This window comes from Argiope bruennichi, chromosome X2 (genome assembly GCF_947563725.1).
Source record: "Argiope bruennichi chromosome X2, qqArgBrue1.1, whole genome shotgun sequence".
NCBI classification, from domain to species: domain Eukaryota; kingdom Metazoa; phylum Arthropoda; class Arachnida; order Araneae; family Araneidae; genus Argiope; species Argiope bruennichi.
Genome location: NC_079163.1, coordinates 100,148,665 through 100,167,635, shown reverse-complemented (window position 1 = coordinate 100,167,635; position 18,971 = coordinate 100,148,665). Strand labels below are relative to the sequence as shown.

The 18,971-nt window shown below is 29.4% G+C and overlaps 1 protein-coding gene across 3 annotated transcripts in view; it reads right to left on the bottom strand.

Moving 5' to 3' along the window:
- LOC129959955 (transcription factor collier-like) overlaps nucleotides 1-18,971 on the bottom strand; it is a 210,137-nt gene that overhangs the window by 146,319 nt on the left and 44,847 nt on the right. For all 3 annotated transcript variants that reach the window (XM_056072877.1, XM_056072879.1, XM_056072878.1), the window contains exon 4: nucleotides 14,416-14,471. In XM_056072877.1, coding sequence (XP_055928852.1) covers nucleotides 14,416-14,471 — 56 coding nt within the window. The remainder of the gene's footprint in view (nucleotides 1-14,415; nucleotides 14,472-18,971) is intronic.

Genomic DNA, 18,971 nt, shown 5'->3' with positions numbered 1-18,971 from the left:
AAAAATCACTTGATTCAAAGTGAATCGGAAGAAGAAAGTAACGTGAAAAATGTCAAGACTTTTTTCTTTGACATTTGTTTGTTAGCCCCCTAAAAGTGTAATGTTCGTCTCAAGTACATGCTTTGCAGTCCGTAATTCAGTTGATGTAAGTCGAATGACATTAGACGAGTTGGAAATCATTAAGGTAATAGAATCCGAGAATTCCATGTGGAGTAAGTTTGTTAGCGATTTCCTTCCTTTACCTGATGTACCTGGGGAAGGGGGAAAAGATAAATCAAGGGTGTCGCACTCTGTGACAGAAGGGCACTTAAAATGCTTTCCAACGGGTACCTTGATTAATGGCAAATGATTATTGCCATAATTGATCCGTGAGTGTTTCATCCTTCTTCATTAAGATTAATGGGCCGGAACTATCGGAAACTTTTCATATTTAAAACCTATTTAGCTCAAAGCTTGCTGAATTTGCTCGCGTCATTTACGGTTCTGATGCTTTCCACAAATCTTTGAATCCGAAAACTTTTCGAATTTCTCGACCGTAGCTATTTTATTTCACTTCTGTCACTTTTCGAGGTTAATAAATAGATTGGATTAAATAAACACGACGGAATTTTTGAAAAATCCCACTCATTTGAAAAATATTTCTAGAAATTGGGCTTTATTTTTATATTAAGGAAAGATAAGTTAGAATTTAAGTTATTGTATTTGCTGAATACATGCCATTTAGAGATTCAGTTGGTTCATTGGTTGTTGTTGTATTTTACAGTGCAAGAGAAATTTTAGCTATGTTGCACACACACAAAAAAAGAAATGTAGTAAAATCAATTATGTTATTTCAGGAAGCACAATTTAATCAATTAAAAAAATAGATTCTGGGGATAATGCCAGTTTAAAAGTTTAATGGAAATGGCAGTTTGCTATGTACTGTTCTTTTGTTGTATTTATTTTCACTTCATTATTAATTTAGGGGTAGTATTATAAAATTTAGATACATTTATACTAAATAAATCTTCTCTTTGTAAGGAAAAAAAATACCATTCATGATTTGCTGTGCTTTTTTTTTCGTTACATAAAGCTCTCTTTTGATGTTTCATTGAATATTGTACTTTTTTATTCCGTTACATAAGGCTCTCTTTTGATTTTCTCATTTCTTGATTTTTACAACGTATTTTCGATCCCTTAAATTTTAAGACTATTTAATGGGCGTAAAAAAGTTGAATTGCCCTCCATTGTATAAATGTAATACAGACAAAATATTTTTAAACTATTGTTTCCTTCGTTAAATGTTTTTTTTCTTCTTCTTCTTCTTAATTTTCCCCTCTTTAGCAAAGAACTAGATATATATTTTATAAAAATGACATGAAAGCGCATTTAATTTGAAAATTTTGCTTCAAATGAATTCCTGCAAAAGAAGTGATAAGCTTTTTTAAAGTTATTGTAGTAAAAGGCAGTTTTGTATTCAAAATATTTATACAATAAATGACAAAAAAAAAAAAAAAACCTGACCTGAATATCATTTATGTTTAATGTAAACCAGTTTAAAACTAGCTCAGAAAATGTTATAATGAATATAATTAAATAATTTAAGTGAAACCTTTTTTATTTCCTTGATACATGTGATTATTCTCCACTTTATAACCGGAGTGCTATGATCGCACGAAAAGCAAATATACAGGATTTGTAGGCATAGAATGCAAAATAGAGATCCAGTCGCCGCAATGTTTATGTCAAAATCTCAATACTAATTCATTACAATTTCTTCGAAGTTAAACTTAAAAAAAAATACAAGAACGATTAATAAAAGGACTTTTAAAAAGTCCAAGCGATCAACAAGGATAAAGCTTCTTCCTTTTACATCTGACCAAAGAGGAGAAAGCGAGTGATTAAGAAGTCCCTTTAATGCGTCCCTTGAAACAATGATCCTTCGCAGTCGAATTTTATTCGCAGAGAAAAGATTTTCACACCTTTTAAAGATTATTCCAATCAGTAAAGTGGAAAGGTTGAGCCTTTCCAATTTTTTACAACCTCTTCCCCACCTGGGGGAAGAATAACCTCAATTCAATATTTTCCCCCCACCTTCTAACACATAAGCAGCCTGAGATTTCGATGCATGTTGCGATGGCCCTTGAGCGTTCCAGATTTTCCTCAGCGTTTAATGTATTCCCAAGTTCTTTTCCTTTCATCTTTCAACATCTGAGGAAAGCGATACCTTCTCCAATTGGCTTCGCATTGTAGTAATTACTTGTACTCGTGGCTAAACGGGGAATTCTCTGCGCCAAAAAAAGCGACGCATACGGAAGGGAGGAAGAAGACTTTAGAATGTAATGAATAATGGAGGACATGGGCTAAGAGGAGAGTTAAGTGCTTTTTTCTTTTTTCTTTTCTTTTTTTTTTTTTTTTCGTTTTTGTGGACCTTTTCCCCTTCCTTTACTTCTCGTTCTTTTTTCCGTTTTTATTTCTTGCACCATCTCCCAGACTTCTTTAGTCTCATTCGGATCTCAGGCAAGATCCTATTTTCGCCGAAATCACTAGAACAAATTGACACGATTTTTCTGCAGCTTAATTTTGACTTTTATTTTTACAGTGTGGTGACGTCGGTGTTAAATTGATCCGCATTAACCTTACTGGAAGTGTTGGGTCGAAGGAATTGCATTACTTCAGCACGGGTGATTAAAACAGGATCCTATAAATATGATAGGAAGCTATTAGAGATTTTTGCGCAATGTTTTTGTGTGTGCTACACCATGAGGTGTAGGAGAAAAAAAATTAAATAAAATCTAGAGGGAAAAAAATGCACCGCTTTTAATATTCTTTTTAAATTAGCCTTTGTTGCATTTTTTTTTTCAGTTCTTTTATCCCGCAATTCTTTCTTTGTCTCTTTTTCTCATTTTATTCCTTCTACCTGCATTTTTTCCTACACCGATGCATTAGCGTGCAAATAAGAAATGGTATTTAAGAGCCATTTTTTATTTCGTTTTTTCTTCAAACACTGAGAGAGGGGAGAAGTAAGAAAGATAGCATTAAAAAAACGAAATGGTCTGACTCAAAGACTTAAGCTTCTATTAAAATAATGAGTACAGTACAAATGGTAATTGCACGTGAAGTCGACATTTAAATCCGGAAGACTAAGTCCTTCGGTAGAAGTTCCTTTCTCGATGCATATAGATTACTGCCGTGTTATTAATTTTTTACGTATTATTCTATAATTGTATTAGAACATTTAATAAAACTAGCGGATTACTGACATAGTACCTGTCTTATTTTAAAGAAGGGGGGAAGAATAAGAATGTGTCGAGGAGGTAGGAAAGGAAAAAAAAGAGGGGAAAAAAGAAAAAAAAAAGGAAGAAAGAAAACTGCTTAGACTAAAGAGGAGAATTTTTCTATCTAATTATAGTAGAAACTTTTTCCGTGACTTTATTATTCTTCGAGGTGTCGCAAAAAGGAGCAGAAATTATGCTTCTTATTCACTGAAACTTTAACAACTTGTAATGGAATTTATAAACACTTAAAGCTTATTTCGATTTACCACACATGGAGACGCAAATTAATTTGGGGGTGGGGATCTACAAACAGCTGATTCTGTAAATCTCATTTATTTTGCTTTCGTTTTCTAATGGTTTAAATGCCTTTTTTTTGTCACCTTTTTAAAAAGCAATAACGTAAATAACAAATGCTTCCAGATAAAAGAATATTAAATAATTTAGCTGCATGTTTAAAATGAATTCACTTGTTACGTTCTTATTTCTTCTCTATTTTGAAGCCTCAATTTCATCATGCATCATTTATTTCTATTAGGTATTAAAATGCAACTTTTTATCATGTTTTTGGAAGAGTATTTACATTCACTTAAAGAACTTCATTTTATTAAAATTTGATTATGTGTAGTAAAATTCATTTTTGTTATCTCTTTACTTCATTCTTCTTATTTTTTTTTACTTGTTCATATAATAGCATTTAATCGTGGAATACTTTTTTGAATACAAAATTCTTTCATCTTATAAAATTTTAATTTATTCGCAATGGCTTTTTATTCTCTAAATTTAATAAAGGGCATCTTCAACTCAACTAAAGATAATATTAAACATTTTTATAAACATTTAAAATTTAGTTGATTGGCCAAAATTTAACCAGTTTTCTTTTTCCTTTTTGATTGTATACGCAAATGTAAATCTTGTTAAAAATTGCAATATTTGCTTAGCTAAAAAACTCTGGAAAAAAAAGATGTATTATCAACAACGAATTTGTCAGATATTTCCAACAGTCTGCTACTTCTGTTAATTCATATGACGAATATTGAATAAAAACAGACAATTTATAATTTAAAAAATAAGTGAATAATGCTTTACAATCGAATTGAAGACAAATATTGCATTAAAATAAACAAGATGAAGTTAATGTCAAAAAAAATGAAGCTGAAGACAAATAAGAACTACAACAACAACAAAAAAAAACACATGAACAAATGGGAATTGTTATTAATTATTTTTATTTGATTCGACTTGCTTAATTTTTGCAAAGGCAGAATTTTGCTGCTTTTTCTAGTCTTCTGGTGTGTTAGAAGAATAAAATTATTAAAATTTTGCACACTTGTGTATTCTTGATAATAGTATTCAATTTTAATATTTTGTTAGTTAGTATTTTTTTCTATTTCAACAATTAATGTTTTAAAGCTAGTATCTTCTCTATTTTATTAATTAATTCTTTAATATATCGTTAATATTTTATTATCAGTTTTACCAGTAATAAAATTAAATTTTGTAACCGTACTAGTGATACCATCAAGTAGAGAGTTCCAGAAACAATAAATATTTAAGATTAAAAAGTAGTATATAATTAAAATAAAAAATTCCTGCAGTTTAGTATATTAATAAGATGCATTTTAAAAATTACTTTTAATTAAAAGTATTTATAAAAATAAAATAAAAAATGTAAAATTACTCCTTTCTTTATATTAAAAAGAAAAACATTTTTCTTTTATACTTTGATGTATATACAAATCTGGGGAAAATGATTTTGTTTTACTTTTTTTTATATGATTTGCTATAGATGTAAATAATCAAATCAATAGGTACTTTATTTATATTCTTTTTATGAAAACTGGCAAAACTAATTCTATTTGATTAAACTTTCCTTGATTTCTATTGGATTTAAAAAACAAAGAGAATTCTTAAAAACTGTGCAGAATTTATTCAAACAATAGCAGCGTAGTAAAATGTATATCTAGTTTAAGAACCTTCTCCTTAATTAAAAGAAAAAAAAAAGATTTTTAAAAACAAAATCTAATCTTTTCTACAAATTAATAAAATTATTTTTAAAAATAACCGTACAGTTCCTATTATTTTAAAAGTAAAATGTTTTTAATAATTACTAATTAAGTTTAAATTATAAAAGTAAACTTTTTGATAGAGATATCTCGATAAAAAAATCTTACCAATTCCGTCTTCTTTAACTCTAAAATTTAATTTATCCCAACCAAATCACCGTATGCCTTGTAAATGAAAATAAAATATCCAAACAGAAAAGAAAGAGAGAGAGAGGGAGAGAGAGACCCTTTGAAAAGCATAAGAAAAAATAACCGAATTAATGGCTGCCAATCAAACAAAAGTAAACTTCGAAACCGACATTATGATAGTGAACGATGATAAAACATGAGGAGTAGGTACCCCGCGTTCAACAGATGGGCCCGAATTCATCTATAGAATATCCGCGATATTTCCACGACCAGAGATAACACGCTGTATTGAGTCCCTATTAAAGCCACCAGATATATACCCTATTTCCCCTCTCCTATAATTCCCTGGGGGGCGCTATGCAAATAGTTGGATTTACTGTATCAGACGCGTCACTCTTACCCAACGTGCTGTTCCCTTCTCATTTGTGAAACCCCCCTTTTCCATCTCGTTTTGTGCTTTCCTGGCCCTAGTATGACAACTGACGTAGCTACTTGACAACCAGGACCCACGTAATGGCTTGCAGGGGGTGGTGATTGGACAGACTCCTTTTGTCGTCCAAATGTCGAAGCGAAAAAAAAAAAAAATGAAAAAAAAATCAAGTAGATAATGAAGACGAAAGTGTAGGGTGTGTGTGTGTATCTACACAAGGAAGACAAGTACCGTCTACCAGAACCGATAGAAACAGTAGCATGAAAATCCTTTTTAAAGGTTGGAAATGTTTGCTGTTGAGAAAAAGAGGACATGAGGAAGTATTCATAGTTTCTATTGATTTTTTTTCCAGCGCTGTTTAATTTTGATAGTGAGTAGCTTTTTAAGAATTTTTTCGCGACTCGCCTTTCTTTGTTTCATTTTCGTGGAAATTTTGAAACCATAAAACCGATTAAAAAAAAGCTGTGATTTTGTAGAAACATTTGAAGGTAAAAATGACAGTCGTTTGTTGTTAAGTTTAATTTTGGAATGCGGCATTACGCATAAAACAAGTAATAGATCATGGTTAAGTCATTAGAACTAAAGACTAAGACTCCACCTGTCTGATTGCTTTAATTTACAACTTTAAACTGTAAACCATTTATTTATTTCAAAATTTTTTATCAGGAATAGATAATTAAAAAATAGTTCATGCATTACAGGAAAATCATTTTCCAAAACATAGAACATAAACTTATTTTTAATTATTTTTTGCTTGCTCTTTTCCCTTGACTCATGAACATTTTTTTTTTTTTTTGACAAAACTATTTTCTTAAATTAAAATTTTTCTAAAAAATAAAGGTTTGCGATAAGTAATTCTAAGAATATTGCAATGCCTATGCCTAATGGAAAATTTAAAATTAAAATTTTGTTTAATTCATATAATAAATTAATTTTAATTTGTTTCGTTTTAAACGAACCTAACTTTATTTTACTAAATTTTTTTCACACTCTCCTGTAGATACTTCAGTATTTGAATCACAGATTGAAAATTATTTACAAGAAATTATTTCTTTTTTTAAAAAAAAACTTAAAAAATTTTTTTTGAGAATCTTTCTACAAAATAAAATTATTTTTCTGCCACCCGTCTATCCTAACAAATCGAACGAAATGCCTCACATTTCAATTTTCCTTTGTGTCGCTCTAGTAAAATTAAAAAAGAGATAATGCATAAAACGCCGAAATGTGATTTACAAAAACTGTTTGATAACCTAAAATATTTAAAGATTCCAGCAACATGAGATTTCTTTAAAAAGAACAGATAACCAAGCACTGCATCTACCGTTATTTCAATTCCAGAATTCGTACTAATTCATTTCTCTCCGTAGATGGCGGTGGAAGAATTCTTCGCGAAAATGCGAAGTAGTAACAATGTATTTATAAAGAATAATGCAAAATTCTTCGCCTGATTTGCATATTCGAAAAGTTAGGAAAGCACACGCAATTATAACATGCCTCACCTAAACCGTTAGTCGCTTCTCTACTTTTGAATAACAACAAACTGAAGATGAAGTCATCAAGCTTTAATCGCAGGGGGGAGGAATTTTATTATCTCCCCTCTTTCATTGCCACTTGTAATAAAATTTACTTCTCTAAAAGCATCGAGTTCATTTTCGGGAAACCCTCCTCTAAACTGTATTCTATAATTAGATGTTTCGATCTTAGCGTCTGCGTTTTAAGAGACGGATTCTACAGATAAACCTTCGTCATCATAGTCACGATTAACTCAATCTGTTTGCAATCTGTTCAAATAAATTTTGCGGCGTTGAGAAGTGACTTCAAACACAGAAGCAATTGAAGCGATTGGTTTTTTTTTTATTTTTTATTTTACATTTTATTTTCGTTATTACCTTTTTCCGGTTGGTGCTTGGTTTATTTGAGTAAGGCTTCTTTTTTTCTGATTTCAGGCGAAGACTAATTAAATGTTTGATTTGTGCGATAAGTACTGTATGGCTGAGTTTTGCTTTGGTGCGTGCTTTTATTTTCGGTTGGTAATTGGGAAGTTCAAAATAAACTGATCTGTCTTAAAAAAGAACGATAAATTTAGGAATCGTTTAATGCCTTGATTCTTGTTTGCACATCAAAGTATTATTTTATCCAGTCGCAACTGAAGTTTTGATTTTCTTTTTTACTAGCGAATTTTCTTTATAATTTGCAAGGGTTAAATGAAAGCTATCTTACTATTTTCTCAAATTCCATACAAAATAAATTTCATGCAGGAAGCAAGAGATTGTATTCTGTATTTTAATTTCTTAGAAATTTTATAAAACTTTTTTTTGTTTGTTTGTTTTATGCTTAGATGGGCTTAGCAGAATTACTAGTGATTATTCTTTGTAATTTTAGGGAACTAATTTCGTTTAATATTGAATTTTTTATTTCTGTTTAAACGAAAATTTTCTAGGGTATTTAAGTAATTGTGAAAGACAGACATCTAAATCAATATAATCAACATAAAATATGTAAATGGATATTTATATATCAAAAGTTTTCCTAAAATTTTTCCTTTCACATTTTATGCTATGACGCTTTTTAAAAATTTGTTTTTAGTTGTTTGTTTCTTTTAAAATTTGTGTCTTCAAATTTTTACTTTGTTTTATACTGTTTTTGTTCATACTATATTTGTTAAAATTCACAATTTTCGTATTCTTTAGTAATGAGAATTTCAGTTATGAAAGAAATAATATATAAACAAAAAATTTAGAATATCTTTAGTATGAATTTGGTGTTTTGATTTTTCATGGATTTTTATCTGAAAATAATTTGCTGTTTATGAAAAGTCATCGAAATAATTCACGATATTATACACATTAATATTACTATCATCATTTTATTTATTTATTTGTAATTAGAAAACTTTCAACAAAATAAATTTTGAAAAGATTCCGATTTTTATTTCGGATTAAGTTTTGAAAATTTTGACGTTTTAAAATAAAAGTATTTGATAAAAAAGAATATAATTCTTGTTTTCGTAATTAAAAGTCTATTTAAAAAATTAATAATTCCTCTTTTTCTTATATTAATATTACATATGAAATTGAAATATGTTTTTTCTTTTAAATCATTTGTAATTTTCCAGAAAATGCAAAAATAAGATATGAAATAACATTTTAACTGAACATTTCAAGTGGGTATCTACTGAAATGAAAAAAAAAAAAAAAAAAAAAAAAAAAAAAATCGAAGCTGTTAACAGAGCTCAACAATATTAATTGAATAATGATAAATTGAATGAAAGCACTTTCAAATTGTATTTCATCTATTTTAAATTAAAAAAAATGGTGAAGTACATTTATATGAAACTAAAACAAACGAAAAAATACTTCAATGGCATAAATACATTATTCAGTTTATTTCATTTCTTTCAAATAGAAAATTTATGAACTAAGCCGAGACACAATAAAATTATACAGAATTGATTTGATTATTCTGCATAGAGAATTAGGTGAAACAAACCCAATTAAAACCCATATGTCGGTTCTGAAACGGCCATGAAGTGTTTTCCGTTGCTTGCGAGTGTAATAAATTTTGATCCCGAATTGTTCGGGGGAATCGAAATGTCTTATTTGGTTATGAATAGGGCTCTTGATGGTTAGCAATAAATCCTAAGGGATGTCAAGGGTGCTCTCCGCTTTTTGCTGCTGAAGAGTTAGGGGAATAGAGTTGGAACCGAGAGTGTGGCCCCGTGCTTCACCATATGGGGCTCCTAACAACCCTTGTTGGCGCGTTACTACAATAAAATAACCTAACTCCCCCTACGCATGGCAGGGGGTTGGGGGTTCAGGGCACCCTTGTGATTGCTTCATAAGCTTCATCTTCCGGTGATCATTTTCTATTCAAAAAGAATATTTGAGCCGGTGTCGGAAATAACAACAAAAAAAAAAAAAGTGTCACTGAACAGAAGAATAAGAATGTATCAAAGCGTTGATGAATTCATTATATCAGAATCCCCCGCTGGTAATGAGTAAGCTATAATGGATAAGCTGGCATGTGTGTAGTGTTAAGTATGAAAAGAGTTGTAGCAAAACATGTTGAATTTGTTGATATATCGTGCAATACTGATGAAGGAAATGGCTTTGTTGCATGGCTAGAAGTAAGCTTGCGATCCTGATATATTAAAGATTTAGTCTATATTTTGATAAAGTTAATTTAAGGCTTTAATAAACCAATGAAAAGAATTTTTGAATATTATTTTTGTTTATAAAAACTTTATTTATAGTTTCATGAACATGATATATATATATATAGTCTGTGTGGGGAGCTAACACCTTTTTAATGGGATTCACACATAATGTCCATACTGCTCAAGTGATTATTAAAAAATTATATTCCATAAACCTTTAAAAAATATTGTGGTTGAGAATTCTGATGACTTCTAAATCCATGATTCATATGCAAATAAATTGGTTGGTCACTGAAACGTAATCACAATGGTTATTCTTTCCTGAGTGCGTCGACATTAATATTTAATTTAACCACTGTGATTGAATGGCATATGTTATTTATTTTTTTGTGAATTTGTTTTTATCTGCAAGGAAAATTGTAAAGTATTGCAAAGATTGTTGCAAGGATTGTAAAGTATGGTGTTTTTTTTTTTTTTTTTTTTTTTTTTTTTTTTTTACTTCATCATGAAAGCGCTTATGGCTTGATATTTAAACTTCATTTAAGATTCCTGCCAAATGTGACTAAAACGTTTTGGTTAAAATATTAGAGATCAATGTAATTACATTTGATCATTGCTTGCATTTTCATGCATTTTCTTCCTTTTACACAAAGAAAGGATTACTTGCAAGGGTTTAATATTTTTCTGACGAGTTGATAAGTACCTAAAAGTTTAAAGATATTTGAAAATATGAGCATGGAGTCAATTTATGCCCACGTGATATACGACAAATTTGGGGTATCGATTTATTTTGGGAATTCATTGCGCTTTGAGAATGACTCACATCCCTAAATATGACAGCACGTTGTTAGATGTTATCAGAGAATGGTGTCACGAGGAGCGGCTTCACTGTTATACAAAAAGGCAACCAGAAAATTAGATTCTTTTCTGATTAACTTTTACTCCAGAAAGCACACATTGATGTTAATGGGTAAGTCAAAATCTTGCTATAAAACTTCGTATGGCACTGTAGCCAACTGCCAAATGAAACTCAGCAAGTTAAAGTATTGTTACAAAAATTTAGTATGGAACTGTAACCAGTTATCGAAGGAAAACCGACAAGTTTTTTAATCATCTTATTTTAACTGAAAAGAATTGCTCAAAATCAACTAAATTGATATAACTTCGCACCTCAGCATTTAATTTTCACCGAATTTCATCGAAAATCCGTTTAGCATATCCAAAGAATTTTCTCTACTGCTATTGCCTGAAAAAACGAAACAGTCCTGCATTTTTTACGGTCGAACCCGAAGAGAAGGAATCATCTGGATTGCAACTTACTCTCAAGCTTCTGACGAAATGCAATAAATTTTAAAGACAGAATAAAATATCAGAATTATAGCAAAAAGGAAGATTTCTTCCAGAGGGTACGGGGGAACCCCCTTAATAATAACAATAAAATAAAATAAAAATTGGAAGATAGAGAGAGCGGAGCAGAGAGAAACAGGTTCAACTGACTGGTATTGGGCTGATAGCAGGCCAGAATGCAAAGAAAAACAAGGCGGGGAAAAATGTGAACCCATGTGCAGAAGTGGAGCGACATGGTAGTGCTATCGACTCAGCTAAAGGAGATGCGCACCACGAGGGGGGGGGATCACGGATCCGTGTAATGGATGGGTCCCTACGCCCATGAATCGCTTCAATATCGTTAAGAGCAGCCGCAGAGTAACTTCGTAGGGCTTTCTCCACAGCAAAGAGAGTCGGTTGACTGATTCTTCAGGCTGCACTCAACAGTGCTTTTGCAAACACCCACCGCAACTACAACTGGAAATCCTTCCCCTCGGAGGAGAAGAAAAGGAAAAGGGGGGAATTAAAAGAGAGAACCCAAGGAGAGAGATTTTTTATGCATTATAGATTTTAAACATTGTTGTAATATCTCATTTTTTAAATTAAGTTCGCACGTGGAGAGGTTTTATATTTTTGTGTTCTAGTCCGATTGGAAGATGGTAAGTGTTGTAATGGTTTCGTAATTATCAGTGATATTAGCAACGTAAATTGAAATATGCATCTCATATACCTAAAATACCAGGGAAATCTCGTGTACCTAAAATATCAGGGAAATCTCATGTGCCTAAAATATCAGGATTTTAAAAATCTGTAGATTAAATGAGAACTTTCCCACTTCCTTGAATTTTTTTATAATATAACACTAAATCAATTCCAAAAATAAAGAGAAGTTTCCAAGTTTAAAAAAAAATTAGAAAGAATAACAGATTACAGAAAGATTTACGGAAAACATTTGAGAGAATTTCAAAGGTCAAGAGGTAACAAAAATTTTAATAACTGAACAATCGATTGATCCAGTCGAAGAATATTTATTTTCTGTAGACATATCTTAAATAAACTGCAAAAAAAAAAAAAGGAGCAAACACTATATAAAAATAAATAACAGGAGCGGGTATTTGATTATCAGCTTCTGCTCAGATGTAAAACATTTATTTAACAAGAACAAGCGTTTAAAATATTTGTTTTAATAATTAGCCATTAAATCTGAATTCTGGAATAAAAATATTTAATGACTAAATGAGCCAATTAATTTTCAAAGGGCAGTATTTTGGCATTCTGTAATAAACGATAAACAACTTAAGGCATTGATTTCTGTAAATAATTTTCTGAGAGTCTGCAAACAGCAAATATACTTTTTAATTTCAAAATTTATATCTGCTTTCATTTATGCAGTTCACTTTCAAGTTTGTTCCCCATTCAATCCAAAGCTCAACTTTACGAAGAATATCTTTGGATTAACTTTACTTAGAAGTCATTAAAATAATAAATGAAACAAGTAAGCAAAATTAAAAAAAACAATTATAGTTCCATCTAATTCCTTCTAATTGTGCCTTTCTATGCGAAGAACACATTTTTAAAAAAGCTGTATTAATAAAAGGTTTTCGAAGTCAGTATTCATTGCAAAACAAATGAAAGTTTGGATTGATCCCTAATTATGTGATTACCATTTTCAAGTTTCCATTTCAGCTTCATACTTTCGCTTTTAGAAGTATTTATAAATAGTTCTAAGCTTTAGTTCATTCATAAATAAAACGACCAAAATAAGTATGAAAAATATATTTTCATTTTAATAATAATTAATTTTTAAATTTATTCTTAATATACATTCTTTTAGGGGAAAATTACAAAAATCTATCAATAAAAATTAATTGTCACGTTAATAAATATTTACTTAAATCATTAAATTATTTTAAAGAATGAGTTTTGGATATTTTTAAATCCGTTGTCCAAATTTTTAATAATAATTATAATTTTTATTCCCACATTTTTTTGTTTTAAAGTTAGTAAAATCATTTTTTTATTAAGTTAGGAAAAACATTTGGTAAGTGTGCACTGTTCAGCTAATAAAAATTTGGATCGATCGTTCTATTGTTGAGAAAGGAAAAGTGTTTGATATTTTTATTAACACGCTCCGTATAGTGCGCTGTGGTATAAATGTTAAACAGGCGACTTTTGTGAACTGGCTGCAGTTTGAATCGCAGGGCATCGCTTTCCGCTGTGTTATGATAAGGAAGCGAGCGTAACGCTGGCTGTCTATTGGTATGCAAATTAGATCCTCCTCCTCACTACAATAGACGCCTCCAAACTCAATAAGGAACTTGATTAATGAAGATCAAATGAGATCAGTGCGATAGCAAAAGTGAATTCGTCAGCTTCTACCCGAAGCTTTCCTTTAAGCTACTTGTTTCTACTGGCATATGGAGTGAGCATGTCTCACATAGTAAGGATGTGTGCATGTATTTATTTATAGAAAAGAAGTAAATAATTCTGTGGGAAACAAGTGGATTCGAAGAGAATTAGAGAAAGTTTGGTATTGTTTTAATTGCACAGAAGCATATAAACGAGCTTTCGTTCGCGATTATAAATGATCTGTCATGAATCAATGTTCAAAAAATCATTTCTATTAGAATTATTGGTTATAAAGGATTAAATCTGTTGTTTTTATTCATAGGAGCAAATGTATGAGTGAATTTCTCAAAAGCGATAGAAAGAGTCAGGAAATTGTTTATTTATTGAGCAAAGAGAAAAGTTTGGATAATATGCTTTATGATAACAAAATAATTTGTTTAGTTTAGGTCTTATGATTTTAATTTTCCATTCAGTAAAGACAAATTCTATATATTGAGTTGGTTTAGAACACATTTTTTGAAAAGCTGTAATGGATTCAATAATATAACTGAATTTGGAAAATAAAAAATATTTGGAAAAATGGAAGATTCTGCATAATTGCAGATACTATGATATCCATGATTCTCGGATTCCAAATTCTTTCCTTGATATAATCTATCCAGTTATTGTATTGATTGATGAATAAAAAAAAAAAAGAGAACTTACCTCTTTCTTCACATGATCTATTAGCCGTACATATAGGTCCTGCTCCTGCCGCACTCCTATAAAACATAAATTGTAGAAAAAGCCAAAATAAATGCGTCATTTGTTAACAAATATGTTGAATATATACAGATGCAATACAAAAATGAATCAAAATTTAAAGTTTCTTAGAACTATGATTTTAAATTTACTGCAGGGAAGACTGCTAAACCTAAGGGCAGTTGTACAGACAAAAAATCGATTTAAAATTTTAATAAAATGCGAAAAAAAAGGATAGTGGAATACGTGTGATATTAATTAGACAGCGGAAATTCTTTTCAAAGAGTAACAGAATAACGCATATTTAATCATTTTCGTGAGTTAAAAAAACGACGAATTCATGGAAAGTGTTTTTTATATTTATTAAGTTCTATCATGGTATTATTCATCGTAAATAAAGTTTATTTCTTAGATTTCACAGAATTCCATTTGAATAGGAAAATTATTAATGTAACACTTGATTTCGTAATTTATTTTTCGAAATTATTTTGTTTATAAATTTAATGTTTTAAACAAACAACCTTTTCGCCCTAAAAATATAGCGAAAAGAATGGGCTCTTTAATTTGCGCAAAAATATTTTCATTAATTGAAAAAAAATAAAGTATGAGTGTTGCCCTTAGGTGCAGTTATCTTCCCTTAAAGCATGAATTTTTTTCGACTTTTGATGTTCATTAAATAATAATTTAGGAAATAAAGTAGTCGAGTTTTTTTTGTTGTTTAAAACTAATATATCAATTATGTCTAAAAGTAAGAAATTAATAGATTAAGAATAAAAATATTAATTCTGCTGTTATAGTAATATGCTGTTCCAAGAATAAATCTGTTCTATATTGAGTTATATTTTATATTGTTTTATTTTATATTTATCACAACTTAATGATTTCAACCAATATAAACGTCAGTACATTTTTAGCATTCGGTATTCACTTGGCATTTTTGTATGGATGTATTATTTTAATCGATTTGAAATGTTTTATATTTATCCTGGTTGATTCGAAAAAGAAACTATACGAATTTTTCGTTGGTTAAGCCTGTTAGGGGGAGGGGGGACGAGTATTATATAGGAACATACATTTGGAAACGTCATAAGATTGTTTGGTCCTAAGGAAAAGGACGATTTTAGCCATTTTATTCCTTCAAAGCTTTTTTGAAATTGATATGTAATTTTATATCTATCTTAGGATGACAGACAAACATTTAGTATATGAGGTAACTATTGGAAAAGAGAGAAATCTGTCCTATCAGGAAACAGCAAAGATGTCTGCATATTACTTTTGCAGTGCCTTTGACTGGAACAAAAAGGCTATAAATTGTTCAGTTTATTCTGGGCTCTTAAATAATACCCTCTAGAACGTATATATTACTTTTCTGCCTTCATCTTCCTATGTAAAACTAATTTATTTTGAATTACCTGATGAAAAATTTGTCGGAACTTTTTTGAATCAACTTATTTATTGAAAAACAATAAAAAACAAGAAAATAACTTTTAATTTTGCAATTATCTATTTGAAAGTAATTTTTAAAATATTATTATTCAACTCTTATTTTAAACAGTTTTCATTATATATTTAATCATGCTTCCAGGTGAATTAAATAACATATTGATTTTCTAGATTCAGTGCACTCAAATGATTAATTAGAACTTCATATCTTAGAACCAATACTGTCTAAAAATAGTTATAAAACACATCAAGTTTTAATTTAGTAAAAATATTTACTTTTAAATTTGCTCAATATTATTATATTTCTTATGAAACTTATTTAAAAGAAATTATTCTATTAAAGTTTGTTATTTTTGCTATCATCATTAAGATGTTTGTGAATTTTATTAGTATTTTGATTCAATAAATCTTCAAGCTGTTTGGAGAAAGTTGTCTTTTAAAACAGCAGAATGTTTTTATTCACTGAAAGTTTTTAGATGGACTGAACATAAAAATGCTCATAATATGTTTGTGTAATAAAAAAGCCCTTTTAGTAATTATAAATCCCTCTTAAGTGCCTGGGGAAGGGAGATTGTAATTAGCGCATTTCTTACAAAAGGCTTACCGTAAGGCTTTTATCACAATAAAAAATTAAGCAGAAAAAATTAAACCCCCGTAACCAACTTTGGGCCGCAAATGCAGCAGATTTTTGCATCAGCGTAACTTGTAATTTTTACTTTGCTCCATTTTAGAAATGCTTTTTCTTGTTTCATGCTTTCTAAGCTTAATTACCAGAACGCGCACAGAGAAAGTTGAAATTTGCATATTCAACATCAAAGCTGGCTTTTCCGAGGGACAGATGAAAACAAATGTTGGCTAATTACCACATAAATATTGCAACAATGCAAGAAAAATTCTTAAGAGAACACCAAAAGTAGCAGCAATCTTTGGACTTTTTTAATTAACTTATCTGACACCTCTTTCCCCTTTCAGTGAAATGCCCCTCGCCCCCCAGTTTATGGAAATATTTTTTTTTTTTGTTTCATTCGCATTAAGAACTTGCTCTTTCTAAGTACGGTTGTTGTAATTAATCTTTAATTTTTGATTTTTGTTCTATTTTTGCATGCCCTCTTTTTATGGAAGCAGAGCTTTTTAGTTGTTGGTATAATCCGAAGGATTAAAATAGTCGGGAAACCAAATGCTAATAAGAGCAATGAAGAACACTCGTTGAAAGAAGAATGTTGGATGCTAATTATACTTAATAAGGGTGTTGGTAAGAGTGTCATGCATTCATAAGCTAGTTCTTCACTTTCCCTTCGATTGAGAAAGAACATCTTATCTTTTTTTATACGCGATCTCTCTACTTCGGTTTTTTTCCCCTTTCTTTCGGTTGAAACAGAAGAATTATTTTTCAATCCCCTACAAAAAAATTTGAATTCGAAAGACACCAAAAATAAATCATAAAAAAAAGTCAGGTAGTATAAAACTTCTTCCTGAAAAAAAAATAATTATGTTGTAAGCAGAGTAGAGCTCTATTGGTTTTGGGATAAGTTTCTTTTGAGTAATCTAATCTTTATCAACAAATTTGATTTTTTAGCATAAGCTTTTGCGCCAATAAAAAACAATTATAACACTCTGTTGCTGTTATTAAAATTTTTGCAGAATTGGTTAAGAAAACTCAATAAGAAAAAAAAATTATTTCTCTTTGTTTATTATGTTCTCACTAAAAGAAAAAAAAACTCCCTTATTAATCCTGTATTTTAATTTTGTTTGAAAATAAGGGAATTTGTTGGCAGAAAATCTTTTGTTTTGTATTTGTAAAGAAAAAAAATCTCGCCAATAAAAAAAGAAAGATCAATCTGGCAAAGGAAGTTTATTAATAAACAGATTAAGAAAAGTAAAAAAGAAAATATTTTCAAATGTAAAAAGCTGGTTTTAGATTTGTTTGTTACACCTATAAATCGATTAAGACGAATATATTGAAAAAACAGTATTATTCTTAAGATAATTAATTGGAACAAAAAAATTTAATCTACCGAATGGAAATGTATGTCAAATCAGAGAAAATACTTTAATAATCAGTTCGAAAATGAGTTATCCTGAAAATTGTTGGAAATTATTAGGAAGAAAAAATAAAAATACATTCCTATTAAATAGTAATAATAATATTAAAAATATTAATATAATTTCACCTAAAACTTTATTTTTTTTATAGACAGATAGTTTAGGTACTTATTAAATTTTTCTTTTTTTTATGGTGACTTGCATTTTATTATTACTATTCATAATTTTTTATGACTATTATGCATTTTATTTCCATTGTTTATTTAATAACTGTTTTATTTATCAAAATAAGCCAATGTAAATTTTTAAATATTCTTAATTTTGTGCAAATAAAAAAAAATCAGCAGAATTTTAAGAATTTTTATCACATGCTTAATGCGAATATCCCATTCTAAACTACAAATAAAACATATAAATAACTATCTCAAATAAGTTCATTCACTAGTACCTCATTTTACAGCTAATTTCTATTCTAGTTTAATCAGAGATGAAGAGAAAAAAAAGCAACTATGTTTAAATAGTTAAGATATTATGCAAACTATATCAGAACGTATAAACTGAAATTAACACTGAAAATCTATTATCTTAAAACAGAATTGAGCATAGAATTTTTGCATGTTTCTTTTAAATATTTAGGATTGTTGACCAAACTGTAATTAAGTAAAGAAATTGGTAGATAAGCTTATCAAATTTACTACATATAAAAACACAGAAAATGCATGAATTAGAGAAAATCCAAATAAAAATAAAGAAAACCAACCAACAGATATATAATTTTACTGAAAGCTTATAAAAATAACAGTGCAAACAGTTACCTCCAGAAATAAATATGCTTTGACATACTTTCGATTAAGTAAGACAGTTTCTTTAATCTTTTACCTTTAGATAAAAACCTATTTAAAAATTTCGCAGACTTTAAAAAGTTATCGAGATCACTTTGTTTTTATATTTTTTCAATCTAAAAAATGTAATATCCGAGGTCTTTTCTGTTATTCTAAGCGCACATATATCCAGCAAAATGATTAGATATACGA